Source organism: Ambystoma mexicanum, chromosome 1q, assembly GCF_040938575.1.
Source record: "Ambystoma mexicanum isolate Mex_15411 chromosome 1q, UKY_AmexF1_1, whole genome shotgun sequence".
Taxonomy (NCBI): domain Eukaryota; kingdom Metazoa; phylum Chordata; class Amphibia; order Caudata; family Ambystomatidae; genus Ambystoma; species Ambystoma mexicanum.
The window spans coordinates 281,309,589-281,328,602 of NC_090922.1; the positions used below are offsets into that span (position 1 = coordinate 281,309,589).

A 19,014-nucleotide genomic window follows, 5' to 3' on the forward strand; every position below is an offset into this window, starting at 1 on the left:
GAAAATAGCAAAGTTACAGGTAACTATTGCCACTCTATATGCACCTAATACTGGACAGGTCGCATTCTTCGAGAAGATGATCCCTAAGATAATGTTAGAAGCCACAGGGCTTGTCATCCTGGGAGGGTATTTTAATCAATGGGTCGACCCGAATAAAGACAGGAAACCGGGTAGACCCGAAACGAGACACCAATACAGGAGTGACGGCACTGCATTGGCTGCATTGCTGGATCTCTATAACATGAAGGATGTGTGGAGAATTATGCACCCCACCGAAAGCGGTTATACCTTCTACTCAAACCCTCACCACACATTCAAGCGTATCAATTACATATACCTCACAAGTGACCTTACCACCACTACACACCACTCAGACATCGTCCCGATAACTTGGTCCGACCATGACATGGTTCTGGTTGACATCAACTGGGCGGATCTACCTCTTAGCGGAGGGAAGTGGCGGTGTAACGAGACTCTTTGAAAAGATCTGGTTTTCAAAACTACCAATGAGGCAGAAATCGATGAATACTTTAAAATGAACAACGATGGGGAGGTCTCCAAACAGATAATTTGGGAAGCGGGAAAGGCCACATGGAGAGGTATCCTGATAAGAGAGGGGTCCACTAAGAAAAGGGAGCGGAAGATCATAGAGCAAAGGTTACGGACTGAAATATGTCAATTGGAGGTGGAGGTAAGGAACGACCCAGAGGTAGACCTAGACAAAATGAGAATAGCCCAACAAAAAAGGGAAGAACTACGTTTGTTGGAACATGGTCAAGTAGTATGCAAACTGCAGTTTCTAAAACAGAAATTTTATGAAAAAGGGGATAAGGCCGACGCCTTACTAGCGGCCAGGCTCAGAGAGCAAAGAGCGAGTGCAAAGTAGACAAAATACTTCAGGACCCCTCCCCTTCCGCCCAAGCCCCCTGTACCATCGTCAAATCCTTTGCCAACTTCTATTAGAACCTATATACCTCTGAAATAGTTTCGAGCCAGTTAGAAATAATTTCGTACCTATCCCCAATCACTATGCCTACCATAACGCTTGTAGAAACCGAGCTTCTTGACTCCGCAATTATTGAACAGGAGATCCAAGAGGCGATTAAAAGATTGACGCTGGGAAAATCCCCGGGGGAGGATGGTTACACTGCTGGGTTCTACAGAACTTTTGCCAAACATCTGACGCCCTTCTTAACGGAATTGTTTAATGAAATAATGGAGAAATGCTCCCGGTGGAAATCCCAAAAGAATTCTTTACTGAAGCCAAAAAGGTCATGGTAAGATTCTTATGGCAGGGGAAGAAAGCAAGAATTCCATACAATACGCTAACGCTCCCCAAAGACAAGGGAGGGGTCGGGCTCCCCGATCTGTGGACCTATTTCAAAGCCGCCCAGCTGTGTGTCCTGATCCCACACCTTAGAGATCAGAAAAACCTCCAATGGGTCCAAATGGACAATTGCTATTTCTCCCCAGCCACAGTATCGGAATGACTTTGGACCCCACACAAAAGGGTACAATGAAAAATCTGAGGCCACCCCATCTTGAGCACTATTTGGAGCATATGGTGCACAGGCAAGGAAACGTGCAGAATCACCACCTGGCCGTCCCCACTCAGTCACCTATGGTCACCCGGCATAAACAATCATATACCTAACGTGGGTAGGTTCCAGGCGTGGTATAAGGCAGGTCTGGAGAGAGTAGGACAGCTCCAGAAGAAAGATGTGTTCATTACGCTACCAGACCTGACAGAGGCTTTGGACATAGGCACCCTCTCCACATTCCAGTACATCCAACTGAAAGGGGTCTTAACGCAGGCAAAATGGAGAGACAAACTGAACAGTGACCTCACCCCATTTGAGAAACTTCTAGATTCCAAATCAGAGAGGAAAGGCCTCATATCGGTGATGTATCAGGAATTAATAGCGGCAGGTGACGGATCAACGGAATCCCTACGAGCAAGGTGGGAAAAAGTCTTTGGAGAAGAGATACATCCTGACCTATGGGAAACAATGTGTAGAGCGGCCTCCAAAACGTCTATATCCAGTCAATACAAGCTTCATGCCATTAAACTCCTACATAGATGGCAATACGACCCCTTCAGACTCTAAAAATGTCCCAAACAATGAGCCCAAATGCTGGAGAAAATGCGGGGAAATAGCCAATTATTGGCACATGTGGTGGGGCTGCCTGCACGTAAAGATATTCTGGAATGAGGTCTTGGGGTGGATTAGAGATAGAAGGGGTTCAAAGAGACGCTGACCCCTACTTGATACTCTTTGACCTGGAAAAAGACGAAGATGAATGGACCAGAGTGAAGGGCTTGACCCCACACCTACTGTTAGCAGGGCTCTCCTGGTGATTAAATGGAAGTCTACAATGGTGCCCGGCAAAAATGAATGGATCAATCTCGCCACAAATATCTACCTAATGGAGACAATAACCACCTCTCTACATGGCAAAGCCACACAATGTGAAGCTCTATGGATGAACTTTAAAAACAAACATCTTGCGACAGAGTCCCAATCGGAAGAGCCTGCCGAGCCATAATGAAAACGCAATCCCTGATAGAAATCATGGGAAGAGAACTTGCAATGGATGGCTCCAGACCAATTAGACAATGGAAATGTGAATAAAACATTTTTGAAGTCCCTAAGCTTGTATACCATTCAACAGATGAGTGCTCAATCAAGGAAGGGAGGGGGGTGGGGGGAAGGTTGGGGTCCTTAAATTGTGATGGACATATCCTGACATAAACAATCCGATTTACATCGCAAAGATATTTTGATATAATGTCTATTGTCTTTCTCATACAATCACATGATTACAATGGTGTTAAATGTAACAGGTATTCCATCTTGTTTGTTTATTTTGTTAAAACCAATAAAGCACATTTTTAAAAAAAAGAGGGAATGGGGAAGAATTTTTTTTGTGGCCAGGAATGGGCAAATACCTCGTCCGACAAGGCCGTAATGACCCAGTAATTGCACATTTCTGGGCGCCAGAAAAAAAAAGCAACTCCGGCAGCAGCCGTTCCTGTTCTACAGGCACAGCTACCGCCACGCTTGGAATGAGGCCCATAGTCCCCTAATGAGCACAGAATAATGGAACAATATATTACTGACTGCATTTTCATGCACCCTTAACTGGTACTTGAGGTTTCAATATTTGCTCCCTTTCATTTCGTTATGTTCCAAATCTCTGGCCAAGGTATAAATCATGATCGGGCCACTATTTGCTCATAGAATATCAGGATTGCAAAGGTCACAATATCTGGCTGAAACACATGGCCTGATTGAGGATTAGCACACCATCCATAAGTGGCTTGATCCGCCAGTATGATATGATATGGTAGGTTATTTATAATATGCTTAATACCCAGAGGTTTCTAAGCGCAGACCCAGGGATCGAACCTGTGGTGTTCCGTGTCATCTTCCTTCCAAGGTGAGCATGTTTCCCCTGAGCTGTCCTCCGAGACCTGGGCAGCAAGGACTCTTATCATAGAGAATTCCTACCACAAGAGTGCAATAACATAATTGGCCCACCCAGTTGGTGGTATTTAGGCAGTGAATGGTTATTCAGGCCGCTTGCTCAAGAGAAATGTATCAGTCCTGATGTGAGCAAAACGGGCAAAGGGTGTCTTCTACTGATGAACACCTTGATTGTCCTGACCTTGATTGCCCAATGTCTCATTTGTATTGACCCAGTAACTGCTTTTTGATTGCCCCAGAAAAGTAAATTGATGCTCCTTTGAAGACATATTAAGCCTCATTACGGCCCAGGCGCTCCCGTAATGAAGGGTGCCGGTACGGGACCGGCACCCTTCATTACCGGAGCGCCTATTACAAGGTTCCCTTTACGGGACACGGAACAGACGTCTGGTAAAACCAGACGTCCTTTCCGGGTCCCGCGAGGGGAACAGGGAGCTAATAACGGGCCGTTATTAACGTGCCCGTTATTAGCTCCCTCCCCATTCCCATTGAGCCCTATGGGGGCTCAAATGGGAATGGGGAATGGTTCCTTCAAGGAGGAATTACTGGGTCCTCCAATGTTGTAAGGACCCGGTTATTCCTCATTGAAGGAACCCGGTATTGGAGCCAAGTTTGGAGGCAGCCATGGCGCTAATACCAGGCCATGCCAATTTCGGCGGACCTGGTAATTGCCCATTTGCGGGTGCCGTCAATAAGGGGCTCCCCATCCCCATTCGGCCCAATAGGGCTGAATGGGAATGGGGAGCTCGGATGCACCGGCATAGTTCATAATGGTGCCGGTGCATTCACGAGTTGTGCTTGCGGGTGCCGCACTGCCTGCCACAGCATATTTCGTCTGCAGCTTTGGAGAAGGAAGAATTTGTGTTACATGCTTGAGGCAAAAGTACAGCGCTCTTGCTCCCGATGATGGAAATGCAACAAATGACCAAGCCTGTATAGAGAACACCAACTGGCTTAGTTCACTGCACAAGTGACACATGAAGGAAAACTAGCCAAGACCCACATTTGACATTCCCGGCTCAGCTTGTGGCAAGTGAATGAGGCTCTGGCATGTCGAAGTGTAGTGGCTCTGCATCTGTGTTCCCTCCACATGTCATGTGATGAAACTGGACCGGTATCACTGGCGAATATCTATTGCACACAGGGATGTAGACGAAAGAGATATGTTGGTGAGAACAGGCTGAAATGTTGGTCTTCACACCAACATACAGCATGTTGCGCCTCGAAGCACAATGTCTATAGGCACATTATAAATAACAAATAAATTAAAAAAAACAATAAATGAAATGACTATAAAGCGCAGTATATTCTATTTTGAATGTTTGCTGCCGCACCATGGTGATTTCTTAAATGTTTGTTATCTCAATGAGGCTGTAACCTACTTAATGTTCATGAGAAAAACATTTGCTTTATTTATATGTGTTTTTTTCTTTAGTTCTTACCAGACTACTTATGTCATCAAGGTGCTATTTGGAATGTGACATTTTGTATCCATTTTTTAGCCATGCCAATCAAATACATGGTTAGAAAAATGTCAGAGGTCCATTGGGTATTATCTATCATCCACCGGGGACCTGTTATATAACTTTGATACAGTATTATACATACATATTCATGATGGTTAGATAGCAAATGTTGTAGAAAGAACGTTTCAGGAGATAGTCTTTTTAATGGCATATGTCACAGGGAGATCTTTCAAGCATGGTATGCGAAAACAAGAGCTTCTTCGTGTAAGCATTTATAACCTAAACTAGCTTTGAAATGCTTAATTATTAAAGCCCTTTGGGGGAAGAATGTTTTCATATGTACTCAGATTAATAAATAAGCAAAAATGTTTTGCAGCCTTTGGACTACGAAATTGCCGCTTTCCACACGCTGCTTATCAAAGTGGAGAATGAAGACCCATTGATTCCCGATATCTCCTACGGGCCCAGCTCCACGACCACGGTTCAGATCACGGTTCACGACGTGAATGAAGGCCCCGTCTTCCAGCCAGACCCCATGACCGTGACAAAGCAAGAAAACATCCCTATTGGAAGTGAAGTCTTCACAGTAAGAGCCACTGATCCGGATATCCTGCAGCATCAGAGCATTAGGTAAGAGAAATACTCGTCATTTCAGCTAAGCTCTTTGCTAAAGCACAATCAATTTTTCTGCTTGGACTTCACAGGGAATGATATGCAATATGCTCAGACTTCAGGTGGAGTCTAGTGCCGGGGATACGTCTCATCATCAAACATTTCCACGCTGATGCAGACAGGGATAATCCTGAGTCTACTGAACCATAGCAAAGACGTAGACCAACAAATAACCAAAATTGGGGATTAAGTAATGGCTGTAATCGAATCATGTATTTAAAGAGGAAGCTATTTTGCACACATGCCAATGTTCAAGCACTATCCTTTTTGCAGATATAGCAACTGAGGAAAGGCTATGAACACCAAAATTCCCAAATGTCCCACAACTAAGTAATATGGGGGAGCACTGCTTGCAACCATGCCTCCATTTCCAGAGCCAATATCTGTAACAAAGAACCGTCCCTTCTTCCTGCCCACCGCCGCCGCATTCTTGTCATTGTTTGGAAATGTAAGAAAGCAGATATTTAAGCAATGTTACCCGATCCGGCAGGTAAGATTGGCTGGTAATGGCGGTGGGCCGAAGTAACTTAACGATTGGCCCCGGTGCTGTTACCACCCGGTCGCCGGATCGGGTTTTATTGCTATTAGAACCCACAATTAGCAAACCCGGGGTGCCTGCAGAAATGTCATTTGTATGAATGGACAGCACGTCTAGCAGCTGCAATGGAGCCTGTAAACGGGGCTCCAGGAAGAGCCCCTCTTCCATTTCCATGGTGGCCCAGGAGGCTCTAGCAGCAGTTGAGCTGCTCCCAAAAACAATAAGGTGAATGGTGTATGGGGGTTGACAGGAGTGTTAGCAGTGACAGAGGGAAGGGGGAAGGGGAAAGTGGGGATAAGATGGCGGAGCGAGGGAGCAGCCATAAGGTTGATTGGAATGCTGGCTTGTATCGGTAGATTCAGCCCACAAACCAAATAACTTTATAGGTGGCTAGCCCGCCCGAACACTAATGTTCAATAAAGTCCATTTACAGCTGGGTTGTTGAGTCCCAGTTCTCAAGAGCCACAAACATGTTACCCATATTCATGGCTGCAAAATGGCCGGACACATTGATTGCAGCCAGAGTTTAGCACTTCACTTTTAAATTACATTCAGAGCCTTAACAATGGAATGCTTTTCGCATAGAGCTTGAGACTGGATCGTCCACTCGTCCTCATCCCAGCTCTGTGCAGAAAATACACCTCCATCACAAACCCGCCTCTTACCTTGATGTGGGCTGATAGGCTTCAATCTCCAATAATGATGCCTCTTTCTTTACACCTGTAATAACCAGGCAGAATCCATAGACATACATGGCAAAGCCATCCACCAATTACCCTTTTTCTGAAAAGGGTGTAAAAATGCACACGAACCCAAGAACGACAGCATTTATGTGCCTCGGAACACCCGAGATAGAAACCAAAGAACATTATAGGTTTGCAGGCGTATTTACCCCATATTTAAAATAAGGCTGTTATTAAAACAAGAATGTATGAGAAATAGAAAAATGGCGACAGGTCTAGTTCCGGCCAACATCGTCCATGCTTTCTTGTGTTCCTCCTCGTTTTTGGTAGCCATCGTCAAGAATTGAAGTTTTGTTTCCAGGTCTAACTCAGCCACCTTGTGTCTTCTATCGTGTTAGACACTTTTGCACAACTCTTCCTTTGCTGTCCAAGACTAACAAGTTCAAATGACTTCAAGCTGACACATAGCTCCAATCTAAATGAAATCTTTCCCCCGTCCTCTGTAAGCGTTCCACTACAGCGGGGAAAGAAACATGCATGTTCTATGTAGGTTACAAGCCTGATCTTGAGGGACATGACCTAGTTCTTAAGCGCCCCCTTAGACTCATATTTAAAGAAAGGAGAATCAATTAGAAAGCTAATTTGCCCATATGCAGGATTACTATTCCCAGGCTCGGCGCTGATCAGAGACCATCATGCCGGAGAAGATTTCCTGTATAATAGGTTCAGAGGTCTGTTGCCTTTCTGAGAAGTGGGCCCAGAGGCATTAGTGTTAACCTCACTGAAAGGACAGGTTCTAGTTGGAAGCATGATATCATTTCACCGCTGTTAGGAACAGTAGAAAGTAGGAAAACACATCTTCTTTATTCGAATTCATAAATAATGATCCATGGAAAGCTTAGGAGATACACAGATGTGTTAACATGTGGCAAGATGCACCACCGATCTTCTAAAACATGGGCGTAATACATCTGTGCAACATAAGAAATACCTTCTAAAATGTAGTTAGTAGTTCGATAGAAAGAGGGTGCTTAGACCTGTCAACCATCCCACGAAACACAGTTTATAGACAAGAGCATCCATTTTTTTTGGTTATCGAGGCCACTTCTGGTTGTTTTCAGTACATTTTACATACGTCTGTAGCCAGAGAAATTGTTGTTAATGGTTTTCTTTTCTTCTAATATTTACGTTTAGAATAACATGCACATTTTTAAATGTACACATCACTTGCATAATGCACGAATAGACATTAACCAGAAAATGAAATCAAAACAAAACCGATATTGTCCCGCATTTATCTCTGTAATGGAACACTAGACACGCGCATACACCTATGAGGTCTCAAACGAATTCACTGGAAATAGAGGAGGAATTAAATATGCAATCTACGGAGACAGAGAAACTGAAACACAGGAACTGTGACAGGGGCAAAAAGTCCATGTCAACATGTCAACATAGTATCAAGAATGCAAACAAATAGGAAGCATGTCATAAAAATGATTGACAGTCACGGTGAATCCGAATAATCAACGATACAATTGATCTCTCCAAATAAAAGTCAACATGTTAAAGATAGAGAATTGAGAGACGTGGACAGTTTTAAATGCACTTAACCAACTGCGCACATTAGACCGGATTGCACTTTGCGAAACAGGCTCTCTGTGTAAAAAAGGCACAGACACACACTAGTGCCAGTGCAAAAACAGAGCAGGTGTATTTGCACTGGCACTAAAGGGGATGTTCATGTCCAAACGGTATTTTGCACATGTGCAAATAACATGTCTGGATGTGCAAATGCACTGTAAAATCACCTACATTCATATATTGGGATACGTGATCGAGGAGAGCAGAAATGTGATCATGATTAGTGTTATATGGAGACAAAGTCAGATGCTGTTAGCAACTAGCAACCAGTGCTTGGTAAACTAGTTTGGGGATCATCTGAATTACCTGATTTTTGGGTCGTTCGAGGTGTCTTATAAAGGTTCAAGGTGAACCACAGGCAAAAATGTACATAGGGGGGATAAGGTGCTGCCCTCGTCCACAGGGATTTTTAAGATGCACCATTGTCCAAGCTGGTCCTGGTAGTCTCTCAAAGGGCAGTGGGGATTGTCATTTTTTTTTTTTTTATATTTCCATCACTCCTACTTTGGAAAAACGAAACAAGGTTTCAATTATTCTCAGGGTACTAGGGAAAGAGAGGCCGTTGGGTGTACGGGGGTGGGCAGTGGAGAGGGGGTAAAGGGTGCTTTGGGAAGGTTCACACCTCCAAAAATGACTCCTCAACCTTGGTGATCACTTTAGGTCATTTTCACCCAGGCTTTCTAGCAAAAATAAAGATCAGATTTGCGGATGTCAACATTGTATTCAAATACTCAAACAGTGCATTTATTTGCATCAGCTTTGAGCATTAACTTAGACAGATACTATTTTCTAGGCTAAGTTGATTTGTAGAGTCCATGTTTATCACTCAAACCAAGTGGCAACCAGTATGGCTAGCATACATAGAGGGGAAAACCAATATATCAGGTTATACTATGTTAAATAGTAATGTCTAATGGCCGCAGGCGAGTTGGCTGCGTAGCAAGGTCTAAGATGAGAGTTGTGTCTGTATGACTAGGCCCTTATTTACAGGACAAATATCTTTTTGGATTTCTTTTCAAATCGAATAATTTTAATAAAGTCTATTTTTTTTTATTCATCTAAAAAATTGTATTTTTTTAGGGTTCCACAGATGTACCATAGAAAGCTCCATTACCTGTATTTGAGTTAAATGTGTGCGCCACAGTTCCAGGCCAAAACATCTGCATACGTATGGTTTGTTCTAACTCCTAAAAGTCCTTAAACATTGCATTCCCAGTGTGTCTGAGTCACATAAAAAAAAAAAATACATATTGATTGATGTGCACACAAAATAGGGGCAAATTGCACTTTCTACACACCTTGCTCTGTGGCTGGGTGGAAACAAGTGGGTGAAATTGGGGTTGGGGTTCATAGACAACATGGGAATGATACATTGAGGGACCGAGCGCTGTCAATCCGAAAGGGGGTGCTTGGTGAAGCCTGTAGGAAGTTTGATGGTTCACAAATAAAGGACACAGATTTGCTGGTAATTGCTGCTCTAATCTTCTTGCTATTGCTTGCTCCCAACTGGACTCAAGAGAATAGGAGTACGTTTTTGTTTTTCAAATATTTTTTCAATGGACAGAACTGTTTCCTCACTAGAAAGGAAGGCTGTTTTTTGCACGCGCCGCAACACCATGTGACAGTGCTACTTTTCTACTTGCGTCTCAATTATAGCATGGCGCTCTGAGATGTGCGCATTTATATTGAGTCACATGCACTTGCTTGAGCATATTGTTCCATTTGCACTTTGCTCATTGAACAGAAGAGGCGTTTTGCGAATCGGCAAACATTGCCTTTGCTTCCTGAATATAGAACAAATTGGCAGTTTTCCTTTGTGATCATTTGAAGTAATTATTTTTTGGAAGAATTGATGTTCATGGTAAAATAATATTATTGTTGAAAATGTTGCACTGAATGACCGGATTCATGGAATATTTGCCCGGTTCAAAGTGAATTTGCACTTCTCAAAAGTGTCTTTGCACTACCAGCAAAAATCCTGATACATGGAACCTTGCAAAGTGTATTTTTGCCGCCTGCAAAATCCGGGCGCTGACTAGCAGTGCACAGTCACTTTGAACCGGGCAAATATTCCATGAATCGGACCCAGTATATTTAAATTACTTTCAGAATGGTATGTCCCTGATACCTATGGAGCAGTCACATTGTCTCGTGAGGATAGCTCAGGGGCAACGTGTTCGCCTTGGAAGCAAGATGACGCGGAGCAACACATGTTCGATCCTTGGGTCCAAGCTTAGAAACCTCTGGGTATTAAGCACGTTATAACTAACCTATTATATCATGCTTGACCGTATATGGCTGCTGCCAATAGTATGCTAAAAGAGTATGTGAGTGTAAGGTTGAATCCAAACTTAAGATTGTGCATTAATGTAGGCACTTTCCATATAGGTGTACATGCCACGCAGTACCCAAAGGACTTATACCTTGATGTCAACCAGATTACACCTTTTGCGTCAATGCCTTATTAGAACAGGTCATGGACTTTACCTCAACCGAGTGTACCCTGATCCTAACACGCGGGCCTAGGCTTGATGGCTCTATCTTCCTCATGCTTACTCAGGCATATATGGGAGAAGGTTTGGTATTTCCAACAGTACCTGGAAGATGGGGCTGAGGGTTTCTGGTCCATGCCCGTGTTCGAGCCGTTCATGTGATACAGAGAGTTTCATTGGATGTATGAGATGAACTGTTAAGCTTTGCTTTAGTTTCAAAGGTATTGCCTTCATTTTGATAGACTCCCTTATCTCTCAGAATCGATATTAGAATATGCAGGAACATGTTTTGAATATTTGCTACCAAATTGTCTCTGTGAGAGTATTTTTTTTTAACAATACAGCTGCAACTTTTCTCTTGCGACCTCTTGGGGGCCACATTTCCGGCCCCACCCGAGCAATGGAAATAATGGATTTCAGAATCCCTTTGTTGCCATCACAACACTTGTTGGGCTCAGAACCCAAAGCTTGATGTGCTGCCCTAGCTTTGGGTGCTCCCTTGGCGTCGCATGACCCCCTTCATCCTTACTGGACCTTTTAAGGGCAACATTGGCAGTCCACAAAGAGGGTACCTGTGTACTTGCAGAGTTGCAGTGCTTATTTTAAAAACAGCACCCCCAGAGGAAGATGCACAGGTTGTAGCATAGAAGAAGGACAGAGATGCGTAGCTGTCTGCAAACGTGCACATTCCTCACATTATAAAACAACTCAGAGTAACAGCCTCGCAGAATACACTATTTCTCAAGCATGGATACAAAAGATACATTGGGAGCACTGGGATCGTAACACATACAGTAGCATAGGTTTTGAATACTCAAAGCTGCCACATCAAAACGTGATCCTATAGTCCCAATGTTCGTGTTATCTTCACTGGCATCCCATTCACGTGTGTTCACTTATCAAGATGTACTGCATAACCTATGTGGCTGTGGTCCTGAGCCACAGCACCTACTTTTCTTCAAAACCTTGCATCTCCAGTGGCTCGTAGCCCACTTGCAGTGAGGTCATTTTAACACAATCTAACCAACTGATTTACCTAAGTGGTATTTGTCTGCCTTTTCTGAGGTGTTGTGCTTGTATTGCATGTGCTATTTTAGTTGTTCAGTCCGTGCTACCCTCAGGACAGGGAGTACTGTATCCCTTTTATAAAAACACAATAACAATCTGTATTTATTTATTTATGTATTCATTTTTTATTCAAGTGTATTTCGTTAAGATACACCTTTACACATAATATCTTCATAAACCAAATATAACATAAAGACACATAATCAAGAAAAATGTAAAAAAGATTCGCACAAAAATGTCCCAATTCAAAGTACATTTCAAAGGCATACAGCAAAAGTGTGCCTGCATTAAAATGGAAACATTGAGTAGGAATACAAATGATTAAAACATATGTTTTCATAATACTAATCATATTCATTTAACTTGGTACCTATATATGAGCCCCGTTTGAAATCACTCTGGATTCAGCCACACATAATTAGGCCCAATACAGATAATCTCTAAAACTCTAAAAATCAAAAGCAAAAGTAGGATCATTAAGAGCACACACTGCTTCACGTGTACTGCACTGTACCAGTAAGTGTTGAATAGTTGAAGGAGCCTTTCCGCATAATCTACATTGGAATGAACGTTCAGACATATTAATACGCTGCCCCACAACTGTTGAAACACGTACAGTATGAAACCTTCATTTCATAATAGGAGTTCTCAAATAGACTTCAACAGTGTGTATAAAATAGCCAAAAGGGACCAGGAATGGAAAAACTTGCTTCAAATGGTCTCCATAGACCTTTTACGTTGATGAAGAATCCATAGTGTCACTCAAATCCAAAATGTGAACCTTCCTCACCAGTTATTCCTTTGACTCTATATAATTCAGCTTACAATCATACCACCAACCAATTAGGTTGTGAAATTCAAGACATGAGTGTACAAATTCAGACATAAACTTGTTGTTATTGGGATAACTAAAACACAATTCTGTAAACAATCCTAACTGTGGTATCTAAAAAGATCAAACCCAATTCCATTCTAATGATCTCTATTGATATGCATTGTGGTAGCCCTAACGCCTTTCTTCGCAGTTTCCCTTATAATATCATTAGCCATTTAAGCTGGTAATGATTGAAAGTCTCCTGACCATGTGCTACTCCCGGAACAGGTAGATCTGACTTGTAGATCTGTACCAAACCTTCCAGCGAGCAGCCACCTTTGGTTCTAATACAAATTCTAATCATGGTTAGGTAACAACAAGCCTTGGGAGGTATATATTTACCTAAACTCACTGATACTGCTTTGGTAGCCAATAATACTCCTAGATATGCATATTCTTGTACTACATCAATAGCAATATCTTCTAATGACCATATACATTTGTTATATTTTCCCTTAAATGTAAGCTCTCATAATTTCAGTTTTAATCATATTTATTTTTAAATTGTGTTCTCTAGAGTATTTGACCAGAGCTGTTAGTGATCTTTGAAGCCCTATTGATGTTTGGTCAAGTAGCATGGTATCATCGGCATTGCATAAACAAGGTACAGACACTCTATCAATCTTATGGGGGAAATTGCGACACATTTTTAAGCATTGTATCATGTCAACTACAAACACATTGTCTAAGGTCGGGCCAAAACACATCCTTGGTCCAGGCCTTATGATGTCTTTCTGCTTGAAGAAACCAACCCCTCCTGATTCATTAGTATTGCAACAGTAGTGTTTGAGTGTGAATGTGTAAAAAATGTTAATGAGAAATGGATCCATGCCCCCATCAGAAAGCTTTTTCCATATTATGGGTTGAACAATACAATCAAATGCATTCGAAAAATCAAAGAACACCAAAAACAGAGAATATTCTCTACCCTCCACAGCCTTATGCACAAGGTATTGTACCACCCAGGAATTATGAGTAATCCCCATATTATAACACAAAGTAAATGATATGGAGACCATCCAACTTGTCAGTCGCTCTCATACTGTGCGATTCACATGTACAAAAAAGATATCCAAAAGACAGTTATATACATGAAAGATATAGATATGAAATCAAAAGAAAATAAAATCTCTATCTTTCATGTATACAGCTGTCTTTTGGATATGTTTTTTGTAGATGTAAATCGTATAATGAATTGTAACTATATGTAGGGCTCAGCCCTGATGAAGGGGTGTTATACTCCAGAATGCATTGGCATATGAGCCCCTGACATACAAAAAAAACTGTTTCACTACAGCTACCAGAATCCTTTGAGTCTAATTAGACACACCTGCTTAACAGCCTCCCTGATGATTATTTGAGATAAGAAAGCGCTAGGAGGAGAACAACTGCATACCACAGAACTGCAGCTGAGGGATCTAACCCTGTTAATACTGAGTACCTGATTTGCAGCAGAAGGGATCTAACCCTGTGAATATTTGTCCATTTTGGGATGTGACCCAGCTACTTATTTTTTGCAACAGGTTTAATTGACCAGGACCGGGAGTGCGCGCCTCACCCAACTTCTTTTTTGTACTGAATGCTATGGGAGTCCCGGGCTCCAGAGCCAGCACCACGGGGTGACTGTGCCCCACTTTGGAGAATCATAAAGATCGTTCTCTCCCCTCCCCCAAATTTGGGAAGGACTTGTGCTTTGGAGGGGTGTCGGTTGCTGGTCACCTGAACAGAAAAAAAACCTTTTCACTACAGCTACCAGAATCCTTTGAGTCTAATTAGACACACCTGCTTAACAGCCTCCCTGATGATTATTTGAGATAAGAAAGCGCTAGGAGGAGACCAACTCCAGACCACAGAACTGCAGCCGAGGGATCTAACCCTGTTAATACTGAGTACCTGATTTGCAGCAGAAGGGATCTAACCCTGTGAATATTTGTCCATTTTGGGATGTGACCCATCTACTTATTTTTTGCAACAGGTTTAATTGACCAGGACCGGGAGTGCGCGCCTCACCCACCTTCTTTTTTGTACTGAATGCTGTGGGAGTCCCGGGCTCCAGAGGCAGCGCCACGGGGTGACTGTGCGCCACTTTGGAGAATCATAAAGATGGTTCTCTCCCCTCCCCCAAATTTGGGAAGGACTTGTGCTTTGGAGGGGTGTCGGTTGCTGGTCACCTGAACAGAAAAAAACGTTTTCACTACAGCTACCAGAATCCTTTGAGTCTAGTTAGACACACCTGCTTAACAGCCTCCCTGATGATTATTTGAAATAACAAAGTGCTAGGAGGAGAACAACTACAGACCACAGAACTGCAGCCGAGGGATCTAACCCTGTTAATACTGAGTACCTGATTTGCAGCAGAAGGGATCTAACCCTGTGAATATTTGTCCATTTTGGGATGTGACCCAGCTACTTATTTTGTGCAACAGGTTTAATTGACCAGGACCGGGAGTGCGCGCCTCACCCACCTTCTTTTTTGTACTGAATGCTATGGGAATCCCAGGCTCCAGAGGCAGCGCCACGGGGTGACTGTGCCCCACTTTGGAGAATCATAAAGATGGTTCTCTCCCTTCCCCCAAATTTGGGAAGGACTTGTGCTTTGGAGGGGTGTCGGTTGCTGGTCACCTGAACAGAAAAAAACTTTTTCACTACAACTACCAGAATCCTGTGAGTCTAATTAGACACACCTGCGTAACAGCCTCCCTGATGATTATTTGAGATAAGAAAGCGCTAGGAGGAGAACAACTACAGACCACAGAACTGCAGCCGAGGGATCTAACCCTGTTAATACTGAGTACCTGATTTGCAGCAGAAGGGATCTAACCCTGTGAATATTTGTCCATTTTGGGATGTGACCCAGCTACTTATTTTGTGCAACAGGTTTAATTGACCAGGACCGGGAGTGCGCGCTTCACCCACCTTCTCTTTTAAATACAACATTAGCAAGCCCATTTGGCCCCGGGCCTCTTGCCGACTTAAGCCTTATTATAACTCTATAGACTTCCTTATCGTTAGACCACGTTTACTCCTTCAGTCCGTCGGGTCCTTGATAACCGTTTACAAAGTAAAAACCATTAGAATTCCACCACTCCTTACCATAGGTAATTTGTTGTCTCTTATTTATACCTCTCTCCCGCAAGCCATCATAAATTATACCAATATGGTCAGGATCCTTCATGGAGCCATATAAGCTGCAATACGTGTTAGAGTTGCCGCTGATAATTACCTCTCCTTTTAGATGCAATGAATACCACTGCAACAGCACTGTGACAATATATTTTATTAATTTTATTTACTGGGTATTTATAATGCACCTATACAGCAAAGGTGTTTCAAAGCGAATCAAGGCAAAAGAGGGTGGGGGAACAGGCATGAAGAAAATCAAAAATGGTCATATTAGGGCTTGTGACATTTGGATCATGCAAGTGGAGTAACAACAAGTGCGGGGGAGACGTAAGGGGGGATCGCGTATCAGGGTGGAGGGCCCAAGGGTTATGCATGTGCAAAGGGGAGGCCAGGTGGACAAGTGCCAGGGGAATGCAGAGGGAGTAGGGGAAAGAGGTCCACAAGCTAGGTGCAAGGGACAGGGATGAAAGGGCTCAATAGGGTGCAGACCCAGCCAGGCAGGTGCAGGTGGAGGGAGGCTGATTGGGCAAGTGCAAGTTGGGGAGGGGGGTTCTGGGTAGACCAAGTGCAGGGGTAGACAGGTCAAGGATTATCTGGTGCCTTGTAAGAAACTGAAGGTGCCAGGCAGTCAGTCAAAAAGAGGCAGAGGAGGACATTAGCAGGGGAGGGTAGAGAGAAGGAGGAAGAGAAAAGGAGTGCCTTGAGAAGCTCCCAGAACTGAAGGAGATACAGCTCATGTCTGAGAGGGGAAGGGAGGCCATTCCCAAGGGAGGCACATGTGGAGGAGAGAGACCTACCCTCCACTCCCTGCTTGGAAAAGTGTCTGATCTGCAGAGAGTTGGAGCTAGAAGACTGAATGGCTGCAGCAGGGAAGTATTTTGGGAGAGAGAGTTGGATATAGCGGGGTCCCAGTCCCAGAAAGCCTTGTGGATGATGCAAAGGGTCTTGAAATTGATCCTTGAAGCAACCAGGAGCAAGTGGGAGCCTTTAGGGCTGGAGGGATGTGGTCCCTGGGGTTGAGGTCAAAGCTAAGTCTTGCAGTCCTATTCTGGATTGGTTGAAGGGGTGAAAGGAGGAGTTAGGCAGATTAAGGAAGAGGCTGTTGCAGTAATCCAGCCTGAGGAAGACCAGAGCTCTGGAGACACTGAGTTTCTGGGGAAAGGTGAGGAAAGGGAGAATGACTCTGAGGAGGTGTAGCTGAAAGTGGGCTTTCCTGGCAAAGTCAGTGAAATGAGAAGTCAAGGAGAGAGAGGAATCGAAGATGACACCAAGGATTTTTGCCTCACGAGAGGGTGAGGGGAGGGGGCCCATGGAGGGCAGCCAGAGTGTAGGAGGGAAGGGGAGAGCTGGGGACCCAATGACAAGGATCTCAGTCTTATTGGCATTAAGGCAGAGATTATTAGCAGTGCACCAGGCTTGAATAGCAGGCACACAGTCAGAAATGAGAGAGGAAGAGGAGAAGGCAGTTGAGGGAAGATTGAAGGTGAGCTGCATGTCGTCTGCATAACACTGGAAGTTAGGAGAGAAGGCGGAGATCAAATGGGCTAGAGGGGCAAGGTAGATATTGAAAAGCCATGGTGAGAGAATAGAGCCCAGAGTCAAACCACAGGTGAAGAGTGAGATGGAGGAGAGAAAAGGGCCAAGTTGAACCTGGGAAGATCAGTCAGAGAAGGAGGACAGCGAGACCAGAGCCAAGTCTGTGATGCAAAGGGTATCGCAGAGCCGATTTATAAGGGTGGCATGATTGACTGTATCAAAGGCAGAGGAAAGGTCAAGAAGGATAAGAATGGAAGGAGAGTTGGAATCGAGATTAGAGAGCAAGTCTTCACAGGTGTTCAGGAGTGCAGTTTCCGTGCCTCTGACTGCTCTGAAGCCAGACTGGTGGATGTGGACACAACCAACAAATTCCGTGTGATGGATAACCAGGGAGATGGCCAGCTTCTCCAAGAGTTTGCCCAGGAAAGGAGTAATGGAGATAGTAATGGAGAATTATTTATCAATAAGATAAATGTTGACCTTCGGCCCAATAAACACCCCCCACTTCCCCTTCAATTTATAATATTGTAGCCATCAACAACTACTTTTTGAGTAAGCCACGTCTCTTGTAGGATGAATATATCCTTTGCCTTTCAAATAACCAAACCAGCTGTATCATACACAATGTGCGAATGGCCCCTAATAATCCAACACCTACATTCAACTTTTTTTTAGCAGACTTCTGTTCAGTTCATGGTTTACATAAGGCAACAGGTACCCATGCCCAATCTTCTTTCCTTCCACTATTTGTAGGTAGGTAGGCTCTTCTCCCATTCGCTCACACCCGCCTCTGTCGATAATCTGAGGTAACTCGAAGGTCTGGCAAGAGCCTCATCTCGGAAATAGATGATTGGGTGTTGCCGACTTCCACCAAATAGCCCATCCTCAAGAAGTGTGTAGAAAAAGGCATAATGAAATAGACAGATAATACATTCTTAAAATGAAGAACAGCCCAATTCTTGTCCATAGTTAGATCAGGCTTGATGACTAATTCCACACCCTTCATACTTAGGATTTGCAATTATATGAATTAGTTACAAACACATGTCATGGTTAAGGAAAGGTAGTAAAAGGTTCAGTTATGGTAATTTTGGCAGAGGTAGGCTTCATTTCAAGGTTAGTTATCTTCAAATAACTTGAAGTTGACTGCACCTGCAAATTTTCAAGAGCAGCCAAATCATCAAATTGGCAAGTTACTTTGTCTATGGTCTTATCTTTAGATTGTGGTTCAAGATTAGTGACTGTATTTCACTTTTCCAAAGGTGAAGGTGCTACTAAAGGAAAAAGACAATCTATGTTGGCTTCCGCTAAAGGGTTCTCGGAAGTGTTCTCAATGTCCTCCCTATTAGATATTAGCCATTTTTCTAGGGTACCTCTTAAAGCATTTGTTTTTTGCCTTTCTGTTTTAAATCTGTGTTTTCCTCTCCAAG

The 19,014-nt window shown here is 43.4% G+C and overlaps 1 protein-coding gene across 1 annotated transcript in view; it reads left to right on the forward strand.

Moving 5' to 3' along the window:
- Window positions 1-19,014, forward strand: part of CDH13 (cadherin 13) — a 2,842,668-nt gene that overhangs the window by 2,330,573 nt on the left and 493,081 nt on the right. The window contains exon 10 of the mRNA XM_069638658.1: window positions 5,331-5,584. Within this exon, the coding sequence (XP_069494759.1) occupies window positions 5,331-5,584 (254 nt within the window). The remainder of the gene's footprint in view (window positions 1-5,330; window positions 5,585-19,014) is intronic.